This window comes from Zonotrichia leucophrys, chromosome 2 (genome assembly GCF_028769735.1).
Source record: "Zonotrichia leucophrys gambelii isolate GWCS_2022_RI chromosome 2, RI_Zleu_2.0, whole genome shotgun sequence".
NCBI lineage: Eukaryota > Metazoa > Chordata > Aves > Passeriformes > Passerellidae > Zonotrichia > Zonotrichia leucophrys.
The window spans coordinates 87,894,231-87,918,448 of record NC_088171.1 but is presented as its reverse complement, the minus strand read 5'-3'; the positions used below and the strand labels follow the sequence as shown (position 1 = coordinate 87,918,448).

Genomic DNA, 24,218 nt, shown 5'->3' with positions numbered 1-24,218 from the left:
GGAGGTCAGGCATTTCCTTATGGTTTTTGGATTGGATCAGAAAGAAATTTTTTCCAGTCTTTCTTTTTTAAACGAAGTATGAACTTTTTTTTTTTTTAATGCCTAATAAAACTATAGCTTTGTCATGTTATACATGAGTTCTTTGAATTTGTAACAATTGTCCTGGATAACTTTTTCAGTAAGATAGTACAGTGTTCTTAATCATGACAGAAAAATGCATTCCAGTGTGTTATACTTGCTTTTTGGCCCTTAATTATAAAAAAAAACAAAAGCTCCCTAGCTGTATTTTTAAATACTAGCGTCATCCCATTATTTCATTTATGAACCCAACCAAACAGCTATTTCCTATAGAAAAGCAATAAAATCAGTCTCAATTTAAATTCTCGGGGAAAATACACTGCATGGTCTCTGGATTTTTTTTTTCTTTGCTGTGAGTTGCATTTCAATTTCCTGGGATATACTGCAATCATCCTGGGTAAATGCATGTCAATAATAATGCTCTCATGCAGCAGCATAGTGAAAACTTGTATTTTCCCATTTCTAATGCACATTGAAGCATAAAAGACATGTCTTTCATCTTTGTGCCTTGAGTGCTGCTCCTTCATGCATCAGCCTCTCAGCTTCTTTCAGCTGCTGCAGGTTTTAAAAACTGCCAGCTGGAGGCACGTTTTCTGTCTTCTGCCAGTCTTGTTCTGCCAACTTAGTTGACTTAAGTAATATATGAATTGATAATAGTTGTTTCTGAAAATCATAGAGTAATGACATTTTAAAATCTGTGACTATGAATTTTTTCAAGGAAGAGAAAAATAGTTTGTAGCACACAGGACAGGAGGAATCTACAACTTCCTGTGCTACTTTTACTCCTGAGAGCACAGAGGAATAAAACACAGATGCTAAAACATTTTTCACAAAAGCCTGTTCTCATTTACAGAAAAAAAATGAGGGAAGTAAAACCCAAAGATTTTTCAGTTCAAATAATTCCCACTCTAAAATATGAGGTTTAGGCAGTAATATTTTCATCTGCCAGCTCATGCAGTTGTTCCAGGCTTTCCTACTTACTTGCTTTCTCTCTGCCTCTCTCTAAAAATTTAATTTCATCTTGAAAGCAAAAGCTCCCTTCACAGGGGCTAACTTTTGATATTTTATTCCTGGCATCTTGCATGAGTTAATCATAATTCTTTGTGCAGGAATGGTGTCCATTCCCTGATCCCACCAAAACAAGCAAACACTGAAAATCACCAGAGTGGAGTTGCTTGGGATGTATTTGTAGTATAGATTCTCACTTTCATTTTAGATCTCAAAGCAGGATATATTTCTGCAATGCCTGAAGTGGCATTTTTTTAGGCTCTTTATGTAACACCAATTGTATCAAGTGATTTTTCCTATGGACTGTGCAAACTTCACCATTAACGAGTTAGAACTCAAGGTGGCAGCAAACACCATCGAAGCACTTTTTCCAAAATTTTAAGCAAAATACTCTGCAGTGGATGACAACAATACAGCTATGCCATATGGTAGTAGTCAAAGGGGACCAAAAGTTTTCAGGAACAGAGGCAGTGAGAGAGCTCTGCCTTGGCAAAAAGATGCTTTTCAATCAAAGCAACCTACGTAAAGAGCTGACTGATCAATCAGCGACAATGCAAGTCAAGATAGGTTTAAAAAATAGCTTTGGATTTAATGCAGTGTTTTGTTCCCTCTGCAGAGTTATTCTCAAGGGTGCTTAACAGTTATGTGGTAATTTCCAAATTTTCCAAGTAAATAATTATGGCAAAAACATACAAATACTCTCTATATCAGCAGCAACTAAAGTTAGGTAGTAAATGCTATTTTGTGTATGCCGTTTCACTGCTTTGAAAGTTTCAGAGAAACTGCTTGAGGAGTGCATAATACATTGCTAGTTAAAACTTGGAAAGCAAGTATCTTGCATAGCAAATTGGACAGAATCTTTTTTCAGTGGCAAAGTATAGGATTTACAGGTAAAGAAATTTTCTCTTTGCTTCAAGTCACAAGTATCAGCTGTTAGTACTAAGTTCTAGGACAGGACTGCCAGTTTAATCAAAAATTAGCAATTCTGTGGCCCACGGAGTGACAAATCTATTTTGATGCTTGTGAATGATAGGAAGATGGGACCCAAAAGATCCATAATTCTTAATATGCTACAACTAGTGAGTGCTTTTTAAGTAAACCATGAAATTTAATGATTTGTGAATATTGCATAGTCACTGAACAGATTATTGGTGAGAGAGAAGGGCTGCTGAGCCACCAGTTATAATAACAGTAAATGCATTCTATTAATATAATTTTTGAGTATGGCATCTTCAAGAACTTGTTAAGTCTAAGTGCTTTGACACCTTAATCTCCTAGATTTTTTTCTAGATTTTACTAGGTGTGTACATTCAGTCAGTTTGTGGGCATAACATTGCAAATGATTTTTAGTTATTGCAAAATGAAAATGTCAGAGTAGGAAGTGTTCTTCATGCCTGAACTAAGTAGATTTAGTTGTACTTTAAGAAGAATGAATGGAATTGAGAAGGGTATTCTATTTAGGAGAAGGTCAAAATAAAGAGACTTAATGCCCTGATTTGGCTTGAAGTGATTATATGGTCATGCACTAAATCATGGGGCTTGTTTTGGTTTTGATGGAGTTTTGGTAGTTTTTTGTTTGCTTGCTTCAGGGTTTTTCAAGAAAAAGCAGGAGGTAGTGGAGAGTGATTGAGGGAGTTTTGGTACATTAGAATGCTGGCTACCTTTTTGTTGTTGGGTGGAGGGTTTTTCACTTAGTCTGCCAGGTTAGTTTTCTGTTAGTTTTCTTCCTGCATTTCAGCTGGCTCCATGTTGGGGTAAGACGAGACCATGATTGCAACTATGGAATAATTCCAAAAACTTGTTTGTTGAAGTTTAGTCTAAGTCAAGAAATGTGGTAAGAAAGAACCAGAAGCACAAAACTTGAGTGGTACTAGTTCAGCCAGAGTAGCACTAGAATCAACAAAGAATTAATATACGATGAATTGCAGCTCAGTAAATACAACTGAAAATTTCTGACTTGTCAGGTAGTTCAGAATCAAGAGCTTTTAGATGAGCAATGCAGATCACTGATGTTTGAGGTAGCAAGTCAAATGACACAAGTATTTTAAGAGTTGACCTAACAGGAGAGGCGGATATGATTTCAATTTTCCATTAATTTTCACATCAGTTTGTGTTGTTGAAGGATAGTGTTGAAATACCTGTTTCTTTCTGGTTCTGTAATTGATGGAGAAAAGCATTTTCTGAAAATGGCATTGTTTTCCACCTCTTGTGCAGGAAGAGGGATAGATCATTCCATTAATATTCTTGTTAGTAACTGGCAAATTTATTCTCCTGTGAAGAGAGAATAAATTTGCCAGTTAAATAAATTTATCCTCCATGAAAGATGTTGCTCTATAACTCAAGTGCCTCTCCCATGAGCAGTTGGGAATGAGTTTTTATGCCATCCCACTTGATGAGAGTAATGCAGAAACTGTGCCAAACTGAGAGGACTTTCAACAAAGTTCATACCTGATGTCCAACATCCTGTAAAGCATCCATTCTTGAAACTATTATGAGACTTTTAGCAGTAAACTTACAAAACTCTTTCATGATTTTTTTCAGGCAAATATGACTTGTTTAGGCCTTAAATAGGTTTCCTTAAGGCCTCTGTAAGATTCCAGCTGACGGTAGATTAGAGATTTCTTTGTCCAAAAGTGCAGGTTTTCAGTTACTGAAGTAGAACTATTGCAGAGAAAATTTAGGTATTTTAGACAAATCTTGTTTTGCTGTGGGAAGGTGTGCAGGTGGGTAGAAGTTTGTTTAATTTAGCAAAACTGATAAGTGTATAATTAAAATGAAAATTGCTTGAGCACCAACTCCAGTTGTAATCTTTACCTTAGAAAATATGTATTCACACTGTGTATATTTAAAAAGATGTGTTCAGTTCTAAAATTACCACATAAATTACATAGCAATGTTAATGAAGTGAAAAATATATTAACACTCATTCCTACAGTTTTCATCCTTCTAAAATGATGATTTTATCTAGAGATTTTGGTCACTGATTAAGACAAATACATGATATCTTTCACGTTATGAAACCAATTCTGCAAAGCCTCTGCAAAGTTTCAGTTGTTGTAAGACCAACCTTGTCATGTCATTAGGGTCTTAAATTTTGTTCCTTTAGTCACAGTTGTCATATGACTCTAAAGTTATACAAAAGTTGACACATTTAACATTTGTGCAGCTTAGTGTAGAAGATGTCATCGAGTTTTTTGCTGCAAGAATAGATTTGGTGGGAGAGAACTGCTGTGAACTATTTAAAGATTAAACGAGGACATCTATTTGCCACTCAACACAAGAGATGGCTGCATATTATTCATTGAATATTTTACAGCTCTAATCTTTCAGGCTCACTGTACACAATATTATTTTTCATTGTTTTATCACTCTAAACATTGCTCCGTATTTCATGGTCTGTTTCTGTCTTTTAGGGTGAACATCTTAAAAATTTCCTTTAAAAGGAAAAAGTTTTTTATACAACAACGGCAAAAACATGTAAGTAGTCCTCTAATATTGTTTTGCTCTAGTGACCATATTCAATATTTTGTATTGAATGTAACCTACAAACTGCTGATCAAAAGTCTCTGTTGGGATAATGTGCCTTTGAAACTCTGTTTTGTTAACTTGGTCTTGCTGTTCTGGTCTGCCTATTCCCTTTCTTTTTCCCTTTTATTGTTTCCTTTCCAACAGTGAATCTCTCCACTTTCAGTCTGTTAGACCCTATCTTTCCCATAGAGGCTTCTTCTCCCTTGGAGACTTCGGGGAAATGCATATCTCCATCCTTTCTCCTTTCTCCAATATCTATTAACATAGCATATTTCCCCTTTCTCACCAGCATCTGCTGCTCTTTCCCTTGCTCTCCCTGCCCTGTAGAGTTCCTTGGTGCAGTGAATCTACTAAACAGCTTGTCCCAGCTAGGGGGAGTTTGTGAGGTCCCTTCAGCTTATGGGGCTCAGAGATCAGGAAGAAAGCAAGGTTCCTGGAGGAAAGGAGAACTTTGCAGATGAGAAACATGAGGTTGAAAAGGGAAATAGCCCACCTGCTGCTCTGTGTAACATGGAGGGCTTTAGGAGTCGGCAAATTATATGAAGGCAGTTGATAAAGCACACATAAAATTTTTCAACTGTTAAGAGATGGCTTCTGTTAGTTGCTTTGTGCTCTTTGCAGAACAATTGAAATATTAGTCTATTTAATGGGGAAGGAAATCTTGATTACTGATTATTATTGTGCTGCCACAATATGAAAAAAAAAAAAAGATATTTTTTACAAAGAGCATAGATTATTTAATATGACAGGAAAAAAAAACCTTCTCAGAAACTAGTGATCAGCAGATGTATAAATATTTTAATTCACTTGAGGACAAAGCTAATGAAAGTAAATGTTAACTTGTATCTAAAGTTCCTGGAGGCTCTTTCTGGTAGTACACAAGCTCTTAAATTTATAGAAACTGGGTTACAAGACCACCTCTTGACCCACATAGATTAGAAGGTCTTGCTGAACACAGATTTCTAAGGAGGCCTTTTTAGTTTTACCCAAATGGAAAATGTTTTCTTCTTTTTTCTTTTCTGTGTGCCCTTCTTTTTTCCCATTTTGGTGGGCTTTTTGAAATTTGAGGAGTGTGCAAGTATGTACATGTTACATTTCAGGACTCACGTTTGAGAAGAGTTAGTTTCCAGACACAATGTTACAGCACTAATGATTGCACACACAGATAGTATGCACAGAGTGTGTCCTTACACATTGTAGGGGGATCTTAAATTTTTTTTACTAGCGGTAAGTTTCTAAATATGTTGTCTATATGCAGACGTTTTGCAGTCTGTTCATTTTTATTACACTGCACGAAAAAATGAGTGGTTGATAGATCATTCTACTCAATTCTGAGTGTAAATACTTGCAAGTAATAACTTCTCTCCTGGGTTTGAGGATTAAAAATTCACTGATAAATAGTAATTTTAAAATCTAAATATTTCAAATATACAGATAAGTGCAGGCTTTCAGACAGCAGCTTCCAAATGATCTGTGAGAATAAATGTAGTAACAGAACTCTCTGAGAATGATTAGTACAACAGGGCTTGGAACTCAATGATTTTAAGTCCCTTTCACTCAAACCATTTTATGATTCTCTGAAAATGAGTGTATTCACAATGGTTTTGTAATATGGAAGAATAAAGTGTCAATATAGAACCATCTGTGGACTTAATGTAAAATATGTGTGTTCATTACATAAAGACTTGACTGCTGTCAAATGTAGAATTTTTGTCTCTGGAGACCTGTGTCACTTTTGAAGAGAGCAGCAATCTTAATTTGTTCAATTAAACATTTGATAAATGATGACAGTTCAAGGCTCTTGATTCCTTTAGCTTACCTTCTCTTCAGTGATCATAGTTCTTTGTTTCATAACCTCCAGAGATGACAGTAATGCACGCAGTGTCGTGCTTAAAGAGCTACAGAACTGTAAGAAAAGTAAGGCCAGCTGCATGACCTTTTTACTCCTTCTCAGTTTATATGAAAAAGCAGACCAGGTTTGCCACTGAATCTGTGGATACATCCATCCTTGTCAGCCCCCTTTGTTTGAAATTTAGGGCATCAGGTGTGCAGTGCTCTGGTGGTGTTGCTTGGAAAAGCTTGCTGGTGCTGTGTAGAGGGAGAGAGGGGAGTGGAGTCCTAGGGTTTCTCCTGAATAGCGGGATGCTTGAGGGGTGTGTGAGGGCAGATGACTGCATTGGTGCCAGTCTTCAAAATGGTCAGTTTTTTGCTTGGAAAAACAGAAGCAAATAGGTAAATGAATCTGAAAGTAAGAGAGATGAAAGAGTGTGAGGAAAGCAGAGAAGATACTGTATATTCTTAGGCAAGGTTTGACTAAAGAGGATGAGAGTGCCATAGAACCTCTTTTACATTTTATATGCCATATTTAGATTCAAAAATGTACAGGAAGTTCCCAAAGGCAATGGATTTGCAGTCCCCTGGGATGTCCCATGTTTCATTGATTTGTTCTTCTTATTTCATTTACTCCATTTTTCTTTCCTTATGCACCTTTTCTGAAAAAAAACCAGCTTACCTTATCTCACTCTTTCCCTTCTACTCACCTTCTCTTTTACCCTCCCCCTGCTCCGGTCTATTGACCAGCTGCTTGATTAGGAGTATGCAGTATTTCTTTTTCTACTGAAGAGCCAAATAAGGACTGGGGAGCAAGACTGATGAATCAGTGAATGTCTGATGCTAGAGAAGCTCATGACATGTAGGCTTAATGAAGGGTGCAGGATTTAAGGTAGGAATAGGAACTATGCTGTTTAAAGGCAACATTTTGTACCTTTCAGAAATGAAATTTTATTTTCAATGTGCTTACCCCTAATGTTTAAAAACAACTTCATTTGTTGCATACTAAAATATATCTTCACTTTTAATGCTGTAGATATTTTCAGATTTTCTGTTAATGGAGTGAGTAGGCATACAACTGATGCAGGAATTCTTCCATATGCTAAAGTAGCAAAAGACTTTAGTTACGTGGTATTGTTCCCATTACCTCAAATTTCTCTAACCCTCATTTCTTGATAATCATGGAAATGCCATTCTTTTAGAAATTGAGTTGAGAAGTATGATGGGCATTATATCCTGGGATCCCACTAGAACTCTCCTCACCTTTAAAAAAATACACAGATTTAACAGCATAACTTGCAAGGTGGCCTGTTAGTGAGGCAGATTGTTACTAACAAAAGATTATGTTGGTCTAAAAATCAAATAATTTTTTGTGAAACTTCTCAAAATATTTTTCCTAGCTTAAATCCATGTTGAAACTTTCAGCCCACTTAAAGGCTGCTAAGAAGGTTCTGTGACAACAGAAAAGGACACTTGTAAAAAGCAAAATTAATTGCTGCTATCAAACCTAAATTTAAAAAGAGAATATTAGATATACTTAGTTCCTAATCTTTATGCTATAGCCTTTCAGTATAATTGAGATGTTTGGATAAAATAATTTTTGTGGTAATTGAAAGGCCAGTGCTTCAGACCAAGAAAAATATCTATACACTTATTTGTCTGCTGGAGTAGTAAAACCTTCAAGTGGTATTCAACTGACAGGGAGTATGTCAGAAACAACATTTGTCATTAAACCTTTGTGATGTGTGCTTGGTGTATTTCAAGAAATTCTGAGTTAAGATTTGCTATGCTTTGCTGCTTTGTTTTATGTAACTACTTAGAAGCAATTGTGGTAACTGACAAATTGTTTCCAATATGCAAGAGACTCAAATAACAAACCCACATCTTGAAAAGAAAATATGTTTTAAATGCTTTAATAGATATAGGGAAAACGTTCCTTAAAGACTGTAATCAGTTAAATGTTTTGCAGTGCTTATGTAAAATCAAGAGGAAATATTTTTTTCCCTTGAGAGTCTCACTGTTTTTCTCAAAAGCCACAGATTCTCTGGACTAGACATGAAGTGATTTGCAGAAAGCAGGCTTGGTCTCAGATATGTATCAATTGTAATAGACTGCTTAGGAATAAAAAAAAAAACCACAAGAAAAACAGATTGACTATACCAGCCAAAATGGTTTGTAGCTACTTCCCAACAGGATTGTTGCTGTGAACAAGCAAAAGGTTGCCTGTCTAATTATATGTTGAGATGTCAAAATTAGTCATAATTTAGAGGAGCTAGAAAAGATGAGTGATGAGAACTTGTTTTTTCACTGAAGTGCTGAGCTATGCTGGCAATTGTCTCAGGTCTCGTTACCTCTATTTCTATTCTTTGCTTTGCTCTCATTCCACTTTCTTTGCATCAATAAGTAGATTAACTAATCAAAGCTTTCTCTTGTACAAAACTCTTGGGATAAACATTGATGGCACAATTGTGTTGCACTCATGTTTCACTGGCACTTTGGCACTGAAGTTACTTGTGAGAGTTTGCATCGAGACGCAAGTTTCATATTCTGCTGCCTTCTGAACCTCCTCATTGTGGCCTCACATTATCATCCAAGCAGGAGTGGATTTCAACAGCAGTAGCAGCGGCTCCAGTCCCATCAGAAGTATTTTCTTTCCCCAAAGAAAGATCACTGTTAACATCTTTAGTTTCTTCTGAAAGAATATCAAGAATATGCTTTTTGCATATTATGGCACTTGAAAGAACATTATTGAATTGAAGACTTACATGAAGAGTTTGAATTCAAAGAATGAGGGGTTTTTTTTCTTTTGACATTGCACCCTTAATTGAATGTTTTAAATTTTGTTTGTCTTAAGAGGTCAAAGTCTCACTGGAAACCTGAAAATATATTTATCAGTATAACAGGATACTCATATATGCAAAAACTTCCCCACTCTAGACTTAAATATTTTATTAGCACTTCATGAACTTGTAAAGTGCGCATTTTGCAGTTTGTAATTTCAAATAGCCATAGAGGTATTTTCGCCATCTCCAGCTCAAAATCTACTGTATACTGGGTTTTGTTTGTTTGTTTGTTTGCCACAATGTATTCTTCATGTTTAAGCTTAAAATAATTCTTGGTTTTTTATGATCTTGTTTACTGTTTCATCTACTTGTATATGTTGAAACATGGTGTTCCCTACTGTTGCAGAATGAATCCAGAGAGCATATTGTTGCCTTCAACATGTTAAATTACAGAGCATGCAAAAATCTTTGGAAATCTTGTGTAGAGCATCACACATTTTTTCAGGCAAAGAAGTCACTACCTCATGAAAAAAAGATATTATCACATTATTGGACTCTGGGTTCTAGAAATCCAGCAAAGTAAGTATTGTGTGAAAGCATGTTTTGCTCTTTGATGGGAATGGGAGGATTTGTGTCAGTAGTAGCTCAAGTTGGAGTGTCAGAGTTCAGTCCTGTCCATAACTTTGTTCTAGTCTATATATGAACCATTTGACAAGTTATATGGTTGTGGTTTCACTTTCTGCAATGTGATCTCCTTACAGTAGAACTTTTCTTAAAATTGCCTCAAAAGGTGTTTGGATATATGTTTTACTACTATTTTTTCAACTTGTTGCTTCAGTCTGAAGTATAAAAACACTGGAAAGGAAAAAATGTCATGTAGCTAATGATCCGGTAAGAGAATTTGCAGAACAGATTTGTTTGGCAATGTTTAACCATTAGTGTCATACACATATTCTGTTTAATATGTTAGGGCAGTTTCTGGAGTGCATCACACCAACCACTTATTACTGACACAAAGATTAAAAACTTTTCCCATTCAGGTATTCAAGATAGCCGTGTTGTGACACTTCTAATCCTTTATTTGGCTCATTGGATTCTTCTAGTTACAAAGCACTAGAAACACTAGTTTCCTAGTGTTAAGATTTAGTTAACAGGAAGTAATTCTTTAGAGCCTATGATTTTCCTATACGAAGCTGGGATTATTCCTCTCCATATGCAGTTACTGAGCCCTATTGTCATTAAAATTAAGCTGCCAGTTTATTGTCCAGTCACATGACATTGTAATGTCCCTCTCCATTTCTTTGCAGTTAGCCCTTATTTGGCTATCCTGTGTGATTTTTTTTACTCTGCTCTTTTACTTTAGGGGCTTTTACATTTTTTTGATAAGTATCAGTCACAGTGATTTCTTCCATTATGTTGATTTGTTCTGTTGTTACATTTATCAATAATTCAGCTACAAAGATGTCATGTCCTGTGGCTTATTGTCTCATCCATCCTGTCCCAATCCACCTACCCCACCCCCCAAAAACATTCTGTAATGAAACATATTAAAAAAAAATCATATTAATAGTGAATGAAAAAGAAAGTCTTGTGTCATTATCCTCTCTGGATGTGAGATTCTGAGGGGGTTCTTTGACCCTTTGATGATCTGTAGACTCTCTAGAAACCTGCTTCGTCTCATGATTCTTGGAGAAGTATTTTATTGGGTTTTTTGGCTAAGAAAACAATAAAATACTTTGTGGGTAGTGTCTTTTTGTGAGTTTTTTGTAGCGTGTTCTCTTAACAGTTTAACTTTACATATAATTTGTCAGAGATTTTCTGTCTTCTATTTGGATAAGCTTCAACTTCTGAATGATATCAACATGCTTCAAATGGCTCCTCAGACTTTGGTGGCTCTCTGGCTTTTTACACTGATGCCTCTTGATACTGCAGAAATTAATACCAAGTGCACTGCTATTGCTTGTGAATGAAGCAATTAACCCCTGAGGGCAATGTAGGAATTCTGATAAAATGTTATGCTTTTTACTGGAGTATAATTCCATGTTTTCACCTAGTACTAGGTCATAGCTAGATGATCTGGTTTCTAGGACATGGGAAAAAAAACCCTAGTTGTACAAACAGTATTCTAATTTTCTAATATTTTAAAAATCCTTATTTTTAGAATTAACTCTGTAGTGGAGGTGTTGAGGTGACTCAAAGTTTGTTGGATTGTCAGGGCATGGAGTCCTTTATTTCTTTCAAATTTGCAAAGAGATTGAAAATCCTGATCCTCCTATAGGACAGATATATACACACATTGATTCCACAGTCTTTGTAATGTTAAGAAAGAAAACAGTACGAGTTCCAAAGGGTACCGGTTTAGTATAATTTCATTTTTTTACCAAACATTTTAATTTTGACAAATCTGCTCTTACAATATCTTGATAGTCTGTAGCATACAGGACAGTTCTCAATGTTGATTTGAATTACTAAGAATTTATTCCTTTCAAGTAATTTCAATGCTCTGAGACATTGTCTCTGCTGAATTGCTTACTTAGAGTTCTAAGGAATCTCCAGGAGGAGAATCAGTTATGGAGATACTTTCCATCAGCTTAGGGTAATCTCTTTGGCCTTGTTTATAACAGCAGTAAGCACAAATTTTGGGATCTACATGAGGAAGAGGTAACTCAGCAACCATTGCTATGAAAGATTCCTAAACTACATAGGAAGCAACAGTAATTTTGAAAAGCTTTGAGTAGTTCCTATGAACTCAGCAAATTATTTTCTCAAAAGATTTAAGAACAATTGTGAAAAAGTCACTTCTGAGGTCAGATATCACATATTGAAAATTTTTACTTTCTGACTTGTTTATGATTGTGGAATCATAAACAAGATTTTTGTAAGATTTTCCATGTTCCTTTTCAAGGATGCACTGAACTCATGTGGAAGTTACACAACTAAAAAAGTGACTCTGCATTCTCCCTTATGAAAGGGAAGAAATTTTTGCATTGTATAAATCAAACAAACACAGGCAAACCAAACCACAAAACTAAATGTGCACACAAAAGCTCCACTGACCACAGCGTGCAGTCCTGGAGATTTTAAGACTGACTTGTATTCAAAAATTCTTTTCATGCAGCTTCCATCAGCTTTGAAGGCTGCCACTTTCAGGTTTTACCATCTTAAGTATCACAGGTTTTCCTATGCAATTTGTGGCTTTCTTGTTCTATGTTCTACACTTATTTGAGGCAGATAGCCTGGCATTTATTGCATCAGTTCAAATAGTTGCAGTACTTGAGTACAATTCTTATTTGCACGTACCTGTGCCCTTCTTGATACTCTTAGCTTAAGGTACTAGAGGCATTCCATTTAAATTAAGCTGCTGAGTTGTATAAATCACTTGTAAGCCTTGTTCAAGGAGCAGACTGAATCACATCTCCCAGATTCTGAGGTAAATTCTGGCCTGAACGCTGAATAACCTCTCGTAGATGCATTCTCATTCCTTGTTGAAAAGCTAAAAAATGTATCTGTATTTTTCACCAAGGATAGCTTCAGTAATAGATAGGAGAAAGGAAGCATCATTTACAGATAGCACAGTCCATTCCAGAAAGGCTTTGGCAGCCTCCCAGAATGTTTGCTGAGAAATATGCTGATCTTTGGCATTTGAAGGGCATCTACTTGAATTCATGAAATTATTTAACTTCTATGCCTTAACTGAGATGTCTAGAGACTTACCCTATAAGTGATTTTTGTGGTCAGGATTAGGGGTTTAATATTAGAATTAGGGCTTAGGGTTCTGGCTTCCATCATAACACAAGTTATGTTGCTTTTCAAGTTGTCTGTGTTGGAAAATGCCTCAACAGCCACTGTAAAAATGAAAAGCTTATTAATATGGATTTCTTCGCAGTGCATTTTTTATAATGCATCATCTTTTTCCAGTCTTTTTCTCTGCTCCAACTATCTAACGGTTCTTTGAAAGACATCTGTTTCTGAAGAAGATGAGTAGCTGGTACCTTGTCATTGTATTCAAAAGTGTTAGAAAAATAAAATAGTTAGTATAGCCAAAAGCTTCTCCTGAGCTGATGGGCTTAGTAAACAAAGCATGGAAACATACATGGGTAGCTGATTGTAGTATGTAGATGCTTCATACCAAGTTTTTCCTCTGTTTTCTATACATGGAGAAGCTTCTAAAGTATATTTAGAAAATGAGGGAATTGATTTCCTTTAAAATCATGAACAAGATATGCAAAATACTTCAGTATATATGAAAAAAATAATAATGGGTTGCTTTTTCTTTGACTTATATTAGCAAAAAGTAGTACAATGCAAAGCATGCTTAAGGTTTGATTTTAGCATAATACCCACAGCTTTGGTAACATTTTTATTTTATTTATTATTAATTCCTTTTTAATGCTATGTAAAATTGGGGCTTTTCAGCTCTGTAGTAAGATCCTTACATAGCCTGCTAGCCCAGCTGCCCATTATGTACAGTTTAGAACTTAATAGGCCAAAGGTGTTTTCTCTGTAACTAATAAATTGTTTCTTCTATGAGAAATCCTAGGCCTGTAAACTTAAAGGTGAGCAGCTTATCTCTCAGCTTGACTCATGGAATGCTGTATAAAATGATGCATAAGAGTTAGTTTATCTCAATTTCAGTCTACTTCAAGATTTTCTTTATGCTGTGTATTTTCACTATTAAGATACTTTTACTGCTTTCCTAGCTGTGGTGCTTATCCTGTTGCAGCCCTTTTCTTCTCAAATCTTTCTTCTTCTTGTCAAAAGAAGCAGTCCAGACCTGGAGATCTTATTTTCATGTCAGATTTTTTTAATGGTTTATCTGTACAAAGAATACATCACTCCAAGGTGGCTTCCTTTCACAATAGAGTCTTGTCAGTTTTAGCTCTTAATGAGGCAGCAGGTAGATGGGTAAAGTTGTCCTGTGCTCAGTGAAGCTCTTGCTGAGTTGTTACCCCTTTGTGAATATTAACAGGGAAGCTTCAGAACATATTACCTGTATTTGAACTGTCTTTTGTCAGGCACTCAGTTCAGTACCAGTAGGACATACTGAATTTCCTGTTTCCCCCTCTGTCTTCTTAAACACAATTGGGTTAAAAATAATTATCAGAAAAAGTTATTTTTATCCAGGCCTATGATAAGCAATGGAACAGGGATTAACAATCACTTTTATTGTCACAGATGAGGGACAGCAAATGTCTCTGTGAGAATGTAAATGCATAAATAAGGAGGGGTTAGCACAGGGGGATGCTTTAAATTATTAGGTTGACTTTCATAAGCATATTTTATTTAATTTTTCTATGCAAAATAACTCACATATAGATGTTTTATATCTTTTCAGGTCTGTAAACAACCAGTACTGCAGAAAAGTGATAGGTGGGATGGTTTGGAACCCTTCTATGAGAAGATCCTTATCAGTTGAGCACCTAGAGACCAAAAGCCTTCCTTCTCGATCACCTCCTGTTACCCCCAACTGGTAAATCCATTTTCAGCCTTTTCCGCACCTTCTAGCCTCCTACCATTTCTAACTGTATATACTCTAGCAGAATAATTATGTAGTGTGTACAGATATATTTAAACATTTTTATTCTGAGAATATATGTGACAACAGAAGCATAGGTGTCACCTCAATTTTAGCAAGGCTTTCATGCTGTCTGCCAAAATCTTTTACACAAGTTAAGACATTATTTTTCTGGATGGGTGGACAAGAAGATGGTTTAAAAAAAAATGTTCAAATGGTTGAATGACTGGACTAAGAGGGGAGTTGTTAATGGGTCACACTCCACCTGGACAACAAAAAAAGGTAGATGACTGCAGGGGTTGCTCTTGAGACCTGTCCTGCTTAACCTCTTTATGACCTAGAGGAGGCAATGGTATGGTTGATCATAAAGTTTGCAGGTGGCACCAAACTGGGAGGTGAGTCAATAAGCCTGGGGCCAGGGCTGCTCTTCAAAGTAATCTCGATAATCTGGAGAAATGGGCCAATAGGAAATGTGTGAAAATCAACAGAGACAAAAATAGTGTCCTGGGAAATAAGACCCCAGTGTAACAGTATTGTCTATAGTGCAGCTTTCTGGAAAACAGCCTGGTAATCTTTATAGGCAGAAGTGGTACATGAGCCATCTGGTATGCCTCGACAGCAAACAATTCCAACTTGGCAGAATTGACAGAGTTCTAGGTAGTAGGTGAGTGGAAGTGATGCCCTTTTGGCCCAGCATTCTCTAGATTTCATTAGAATGCTGCAGCCCTTTTTGTCTGCAAATATAAAACAGACACAAACTGGAGCAAGCTCTGCAAAAACCACCAGCCCCAAGGTAGTCAGGAGGCTGGAGCATCTACCCTGTGAGAAGAGTCTGATGTAGTGGCACATGTTCAACCTGGAGAAGCAGGGGTTGCCCAGATGCCTTATGACAGCCCAGATTTACTTAGGAGGAGGCCAGCTACAGGATTAGGCTGGGTTTTTCACACTAGGATGGTGGGAGATGGGGCAACAAGTATATGTAGAAACAAAAGAGGTTTTGTCATGTTATAATGGAAAAACTGCTTCACCACATGGTCAGTCATTGCCTGGGGAAGCTTTGTGGTCTCCATCCTTCAGATTTTTTGAGATATGAGTGAATAAAGTCTTAAGCAGCCTACTCTGGCCTTAGTGACCCTGCTTTGAGCAGAAGATTGGACTAGGTGACCTCCATTAGTCCTTTCCAACCCGAATCATCCTATGATTAAAACATGATAATATAAGTTGCATTTTACAGGGGGAGAAACACAAATCAGTTCAGTGTACTGAACCTAGCAGTGTATGATTGCCTTGTACACCTTACAGAATGCTTAAAAATTGATTATTTTGAAGTGAGACTTATAGGCCTGGTATGAAGATTCAGATCATAACTGCAATAGGGTAGAAGTTTTTCTTATATAAAGTTTCATGAAATATTCTAATCCTCCCCTTTGTGTTTGTATTCTGTGTTTTTAAGGCGGAGTCCTAGACTACGTCATGAAATCCGCAAACCACGGCACTCATCTGTAGATAACCTTACGAATGAGATTAGTTATATTACTGAAACAGAGGATGTTTTTTACACATATAAGGGCTCTCCAACATCAAAGGACAGTGATTCAGAGTTCTCTCAGAACCGTAGTCCGCAGAGGAGGTAAGGACTTGGGCAACCAATCCATTGCTTATTTCGATGTTTTTTAAAAGCACCAAACAAAAAACCCAAAGAGCTGTAGTGTGAAACAGTCACAATCAGTTGTAATGCTACAATGAGTTCAAGCAGTTTTGTTTGCATAAGCTTTGTTTTGACCAATTGCTATACTGCAAATGCCATGACACAAAATGCAAGTCAAAAGCATACCAACTCTTCATCATTAAACAATACATAGTAGTTGAGCTGTTAGTAAAATTAGAAGAACTACTAAGTCATGTCTGTTCAAATCTGTAATATCCTCTTTCCTAGTAGCTTTTGCAACCCTTTTCTACCTGTCAGAAACCCTTTTTTGTGGGCAGAAAGACTTAGTGAACTCTTTTAAGAGTTCACTCACGTTCCACATCATCAGCTCAGCCTTGTCAGTTGAAAGAGGTATTGCATTTGGGTGTACACAAGAACTTCATAATGCTGGTGGTCATCCATCTTTTTCTTCTTCAGAGGAACTGTCGATGGCTTATCTAAAGGCAGTGTCTGCTTTTTGGCTGTATTCCTTGAGGACCTACTTTGTTCTCCTCTGCTGTGCCTTAACAACTGCTAGGTTTGCTGCCAGGAGTTGAAGCACCTGTCTTTGTGCACTCTGATTATTTGTTCATGTATTACATTATGTGTATGGCTACACTCATTTCTTAAGGAATATCAGATTATTGCAAATGTATGAAGTCATTAATTGTTCAGTCTCTAAAAGAAAACAGTTACTTTAAAACTTGGAGCTGCGGAGAATGCTGTGTATTGAAATGCATGTTCCTTTGTAGCACTGCAAAAGAAAAATGGTTTTTAGTGATGCCTAGTGACTTTAAGGCAAGGTGTATTTTGAGAAGCAATGTCTTAATGGAAGCTGATAGGACTCACCTGCCTCTGTGATATTGTGCAGGTACTAAATACAGCTTTAAATTCCGATTTTCTTAAAATTCTATAATAATAATAATATTGTGACATTATAGCAGAGAGTTTTCAAATTAAAAAAGGAGAAAATTGACATCTTGTATGCATATTTGGATCTTGTTACTCTTTTGAGTATATTAAGTGTTTTGAGTTTGTCACTTCATTTTTCTATATTTCTGACTGGAAGACATCTGAATCTTAATACAATTTATTATTACTAATGGCAGTAGTAGCCATGATAATACATAAAAGTTAGGCCTTTAGATGTTGTGAATAGCCATAGATAGGAAACCATGTCTTTGCTGTGTTTCAAAGTTTGCAGATGATACACTTTTAGAAGTATTTTCTGAGTAAAAATACTGACATAAGAAGAGATGATGAGGGTAGAAGCTGAAGACAGAAAATTATGTTCCCATGCTGTGTTTTGTGACTGGCAAATTGTGTCCTGCCAGCTAGCACATTGTAGGACTTCTTTTATTTTGCTTTTTCTTTTCTTCCCCTGTAGTTTTTTCTTTCCTTCCTGTTTCAGTTATCTTACACCTATTGAGAATGGAGTGGAAATTCCTGCCTTCATGCCTTTTCACAGACAATGAAAAAAAGGATGTTCTAAATTTGAAAATAGCGCATTCATTTATTTTCTGAGTCCTAGTGACTGTGCTGAATCTTAGTAATATCACTCACTGTGGAGATTTTTACTGTTACTACCACATATAAATCATTGCTTTTTTTCTTGCATCTTAGGGATAAGATGTATTATCCCTAATGCATTATCAGGTTTTTTGGGTATGTTTATAATATTTGATACTCTGCAAGTAAATGAAAAAATGCCTGCATAAATCTGAGTCATTAAATTCAATTTGTGTGGTTTGGAAGAAGAATGGAATAAATGATTCTGTGTTGTATTGACTGTTAGATTTTTGTGAAATAAAATAGTCATTTATCATTTCCCTTTTACAATTGAGGTAAAATAGTAGTCATAAAAAAAACCTCACTTTTTCTCTACACTGAAGTTTCTTAGTCCACATTCCATTTGTTTTTCCTTTTGCAATCTTACAGTAGTTATTACTTACTTCACTTCCTTTGTTGAAAGATGCAAAATGAAATTAAGCATGTTTGTGTAGTAAAATCTTTCCATGAATGCTGAACATTGATGGATAGAATCCTACCCTATCAGCTAAATCTGTTTTGTAAGAAAAAAGTTTACCTTGCATATCCTTAGTATTAAATGTGGATGTTTCCCCTGGGCTTTTGCCCACACACATTGAACAGGTTTAACCCACAGCTGGTTATTTTTAAAGGCAGACTGATGGGCTTGTCCAGGGAATTCTTTTTTACTGCAATTTTTGCTTTGTCTAGCCTGGCATAGTGCTTGAAGATTACCACTGTTGCAGTCTGTCTTGATAAAGGTACCACTACAGTTTCCAAATTTGGAATAAGGAGAGACTCACAGATGTAGAGGAACAAGTCATCCTTGCTGATTTGCCTTCCCTGACACCACTCTCATCTGTATGCTACTGTGTCACTTAAGGGGAAAAGGTACAGGAAAAATAAAATAGTCATACTGAAGTATGTGATATTGTTTCAGTATCAGGTTGGGAAATTCCAAAACATCCTTGATTTATGCAGTGACCTTTGAATCAAACTTGGTTTTAACTGGGGCATTAGACTAGTTGTTTTGGAATCATGTGCTTTGATATGCTTGATCTTTTATCAGGTGTTAGGTTTTCTCCTGAGAGGCTGCACTGGCCATCCCCAGTGCAAGGTCTGGTTCTTGGCATTAGTAGCTTAAAAAAAAAAGGCGACTTAATATGTGTAGGATTCTTCATACATGAACTCTTAGAAGAAGCTAAAAGAAAAACTCCTTAAAATAAACTAGCCTACCCTTTATCCTCAAGTAAATAAGTGAAAATTTAAACTGCTATAATGATTTCACTGGTGTCCATATGGTAAGGTGTTTGGTTTAAATTTTAAATGTTTTAATAATGCACTTTTAAAACACTTGGTGAACGTGAAATATCAAGATCTGCCATGAAAACTTAAATCCAATGTAACCAAATACTATTTATGGGTCTTTGGACTTGATTTTTTCTTGTTTTCATTTTTCCTTTCCTTTTTCTCAAGCATCTTTGGGTACATGAGGTGTGATACATATGTTCACCCTTCATTAGGCAATGAGAAATGAAAACAAACTAATGACAAGAAATGAAAACTGAAAACCACAGTGTTGTTTAATGTTCTTAACCTCCAAGAATCCAGCTGTGGGAAGCCACATGGTTTTCTACCATTCAGTATAAAAAAGGAGCATACTCCATTCTTCTCTGTTCATGGACTTAAGGTTTTCATCTGGCTTTGTGAGAAGACCCATGTTGTGGCCAGCCCCTGCACCTGCCCCTTAAATGAATGTTAGTAAGCTCAGGTTTCTTTAAGAAAAGAACATGTTACATGCAAAGGATTACTGAAACAAACAGTAATTTATTTTGGCTGCTCAGAATAATCTTAGTTGTGTTACCTGCACAGGAGTTGTTTCCCCTTTCCCTTATATGAGGAGAAGAGCTTATTTTTGACCTTGTAAATTCAGGTTTAATGGCTTGTGCTTTTTAAAATATTTTTAACTTGTTTTTTTTTTATATCATAGATGAAATAGTTTGGAGTATTTATATAGCTGTTGTTTGCCCTCTTAATGCCTTTCTTCCTGATTTTGAATGCACTTTTCTGAATGGGAAGGATACTTGTCAGGAAGAATATATAAATTTGCATTGGTTTAACCCTAGCCAGCAACCAAGCGCCATGCAGCCACTCACCCGTTCCCCCACCAATGGAATCAGGGAGAGAGAACCAGAATTGTAAAGGCTAGAAAGGCCATAGGCTGAGATAATGACAGTTAAAGAGGGAAAACAAAAGCCATGCACAGAAGCCAAACAAAACCAGGAATTAATTCTCTGCTTCCCAGGCAGGTGTTCAGCCATCTCTGGGAGGTCAGGGCCCCCTCACATATAACAGTGACTTGGGAAGACAAACTCCATCGCTCTGAATTCTCCTCCTTCCTACTTCTTTTCCCCACTGAGCATGATGGCATATGGTCTGGAATATCCCTTTGGTCAATTGGGGTCACTGGTCCTGGCTGTGTCTCCTCCCAACCTCCCAAGTACCCAAAACTTCCTCATCAGCGTGGCAGTATAAAAAGCAGCAAAGGCCTTTGCTCTGTGTAAACCCCACTCAGCAATAACAAAAATATCTCTGTATGATCAGCCCTGCACAAATCCAAAACACAATTCAACAGAAATCCAAAGCAGAGCCCTATACTGGACATTGTGAAGAAAATAACCTCAGTCAAAACCATCACAATATACAAGGTGCTAAAGAGAACAAATAACTGGCTTATTGGCTTGTAAAAGTAACCTGATAAGCTGTGTGGAGGAGGGTCTTGTTATCTGATTTGTATTCAGTTTCTCCTGTTCACCTTGTAATTAAATAAACTGAACAGTCTATTTGGTTTGGAACAGCAGATTGTGTAGGAGCAAGTGTTTTGGTACTTTTTTAGAGTAGATTTGCTGGCCTAACAGAAAAGATTAGTGAAATTTTCTGTCTAACCAGAAAGAAGATTATTGTAAAACATATTTCGAAGTGATAAGGCATAGTAACAGTCAGCAAGAAAAGCTTCCTGACAGGTGAGATGCTATAGATCATATATTAAGAGTCATATATTGATTGATGAGATAAATCTGGCAAGATATTCACAGGTGCAGGCATATGATGCATGAGAACCAGAAGGCTGGGGGAGTCGAGGAGGGGTTGGTCACATTGTTGCCTTGCTCTGCCAAAAGAGAATTATCAAGAATATAGAGCCAATACTTCTTGGAGATGCAGAGCAAAAACGTGAGGTATTGGACACAAGTTACAGCTAGAGAAATGCTCAAAAGATATTTGGGTGGGGGAATCATGTATAAAAAGGCTAAAATAATCATTTTTATTATTTTAGCCTTTTTATACATCAGCAAAAAGGTAGAGTTATTTCCATCTTTGGAGAACCTCAGAACACAACATGGCTTGCCAACCTAAATACCCTCACCTAGCTCTGATGTCTGTTCTTTGAATAAGAGTTTATGTGACCTCTCATGTTCCCTTCCAACATAAATTATTTTGAGTCTATAATTCTTCTTGTTATAAATGCAATATATATTTTCATAAACGTTTGTCTGAAATGCTTGCAAAGCTATAAGCATCTTTCAATTTGCATTGTAAAACTATCTTTTGCTAGTGATACAGATGGAGTAATGTGTGCAGCCCCAGAGTTGGAGGGGAAGGAAATGAAATGATGAACTAATATACAGAACGGAAATTCACTTGCACTGTGCTATGAATTTCTGGAAGTGCACATACGTTCCTAGTGTGAGTGTGATGCATCATCTGGTGAAGGTATTGCACTGAAAATAGATTTCCTGAACGGATGCTGCATTTGTTCGATTCTTTTAGCTTAGCATTTGATAGACAATAACTGTAGCTGCATAGTGAGCTTTGGTGAATGTACTATGGGAACACATCATTAATTTAACTAAAATATGATTTTTCATGAGAGGAAAATTTTTAAAGCTTTACTGTCGATAAAAGTACTCTTCAGATTTATCCAGCCGAGTCCCTGTAGCTGCTTTTTGGGTAGAAAATTGTAAATGAGAGAACCCTCCCCTTGTTTTAAACTGTTATTTATCCTTAGTACTAATCATGCACAGATATGATAATTTCTTTGTTTCTACAAAATCTGTTGTATTTCACAAAATTCTATTGCCCTTGTTTGTGTACTTCAGCCTATCTCAAGGAAGATATCCTAATACTAGACAGTGGAGCTGGGAATGTTTCAATTAGTTTCAAGTTAGAATTATAATGCTACTACTAATAGACTTTAAGTTTTATGTGCTTTTCCACACAAATATACATGAAAATAGTGCATGTATATATTTTGCTTAGATGTAAACTTTGCTTTTTAAATATATATCCTTATTCAAATGTACTACACTTTCCTTGCCAGTTCAAACTGCAATAACTTTGCATCTAAATGGAAAATATCAAAGTTGAATTGCAAATCTGTGATAAGGCAAACCTTGCAGCAGCCCAAGCAGTTGCTGTGCATCAAAACACATGAAACTTTCTTGGCAAGCCAGTAATCTGGTCAATAGGGGCAATGCAGAGTAACAAAGTATTCCTTTGAAGGTGGTGGTAGCAGTTAACAAATGACTGAAATTTCTAGGAAATCACTGAAAAGCTTGTGTATGCCATGAAGTCGTCAAGGTTTCTGTACTGATTCTCTTAATTATGCAGTACAAAAAACTTATGACACTTTACACAGTTATTCTCTTCACAGAAATGCTGAATATTCTGAGTATAAATTCCTCTAAAAGGCAGCAGAAAGGCATTGCTGCAAGTACTTTCCACTTATTTTGCTTATGAATAAAAAACCCCAGTTGTAATAGTGAGTCCTCAGAGAAGACTTGATAATGGAAATGCTGGCGTACTCACTTTCCCCAGCCCTGCAGGTGTTACAATGAAAGAAGCTTTAAGAACGTCAAGAACAGCCCAAGGGCAAAACCTACAGATGTTTCCTTCAGTTGTTTGTAAAGGGGGAGTTTTGCTACACTGCTATTGTTTCAGTTGACCTTTTTCTCTCGGTATTTTATTCTGCTGTAGTTAATCATCCTCAGTTCTCAGAATAGCAGAATTCCCTGGTAGGTCACACCAAAATGAGGAGGAGGGGTCTTTCCTTAAAACCTTTCCATTCTGTCCTTTTGCCAGAAGAGGAGAGTTAGACTTTTCAGGGAAAAGACCTATATTTAAAGGTAATTGTCAATAGATCAATCCATACTGAATGCAAGATTGAAATGGCATAATATTAGTTATATTGCGAAGTGAGGAAGAGAAATTACCTGCAGTTTTGAAGTGATTGCTTGTTTGCTGCACCAATGGAAAGCTTAATCTCCTTGCAAGGAAGGGCTCTCTTCCTTGATGAAAAAGTTGAATGGCTGGTCTGGTGAGTGTTGTCTTTAATTGACTTAAAATACAGTCCTTATATGTTGTGAAATGGGGATGATAGCTTAAGTGTAACACTGTGTAGCCAAAAAAAAAATCACCTAGGTATTCACGTTTAAGGTATTTCATCATATTGCTAAGTAATTAAATGATATAAATACTATTTAACTGTGTTGGGTGCAAAATTCTGCAGCTCTAGCATGCTGACCTACTGAGGACTTAGGGAAGGTGCAGCTGTGCTGTGTCTGATGAATTCTTTTAGACTATGAATTTGGTCGCTTTTCTCGGTCAAATATTTGGTCACCTTTCTTCCCAATTTAAAAGGTCACAGAATTTTCAGTCAATCATTTAGAGCTGATGTGTTTGAATTAAAGTGCAATAATTTAACAAATAAATCTTCATCAAATAGTACTAAGAATTTATATCCCATTTTCAAGTCTCCAAAGGTAGAGATAATGAAAAATTTACTGTAAGTTTATAGAAGGTCTATGAATGAAACCCCAAGTAGGTTTTTTTTCTTTCTCTTTACCTCTTTCTCTTGGGAAGATAGAGTGGAGATAATATATTAAAACCAGGGCATTCTGTTGATTGTCATCACAATTCTGTGTCTGTAAGTTTTTGATGAAGACTCTTGAAAGGGTTTACTCAGGGCAATTTTGATTCTGCACAGGATTTGGTAATAGGTCTCCTGTGGCAAAATGTAAAAAAGATGTTGCTTCATGAGAATAAGCATTGGAAATAGCAGGTTTCATTGTTCTTTGCCTAACAAGGAAATCCTTTAGCTTAATGAAATAAATTCAATGTTTTTTTATTTTTAGTGTGGCTTCCTAAGGAAATAAGGCTTATGTCATTGTACAGCCCCTCTGCCTCTGTTTCCACTTGAGAATAT

General features: G+C 36.4%; 1 protein-coding gene across 5 annotated transcripts in view; it reads left to right on the top strand.

Annotated features, from left to right (window-relative positions):
• Positions 1-24,218, top strand: part of PTPN3 (protein tyrosine phosphatase non-receptor type 3) — a 124,108-nt gene that overhangs the window by 62,232 nt on the left and 37,658 nt on the right. For all 5 annotated transcript variants that reach the window (XM_064705611.1, XM_064705609.1, XM_064705610.1 and 2 more), the window contains exons 11-14: positions 4,500-4,563; positions 9,634-9,806; positions 14,563-14,697; positions 16,196-16,372. In XM_064705611.1, the coding sequence (XP_064561681.1) occupies positions 4,500-4,563; positions 9,634-9,806; positions 14,563-14,697; positions 16,196-16,372 (549 nt within the window). The remainder of the gene's footprint in view (positions 1-4,499; positions 4,564-9,633; positions 9,807-14,562; positions 14,698-16,195; positions 16,373-24,218) is intronic.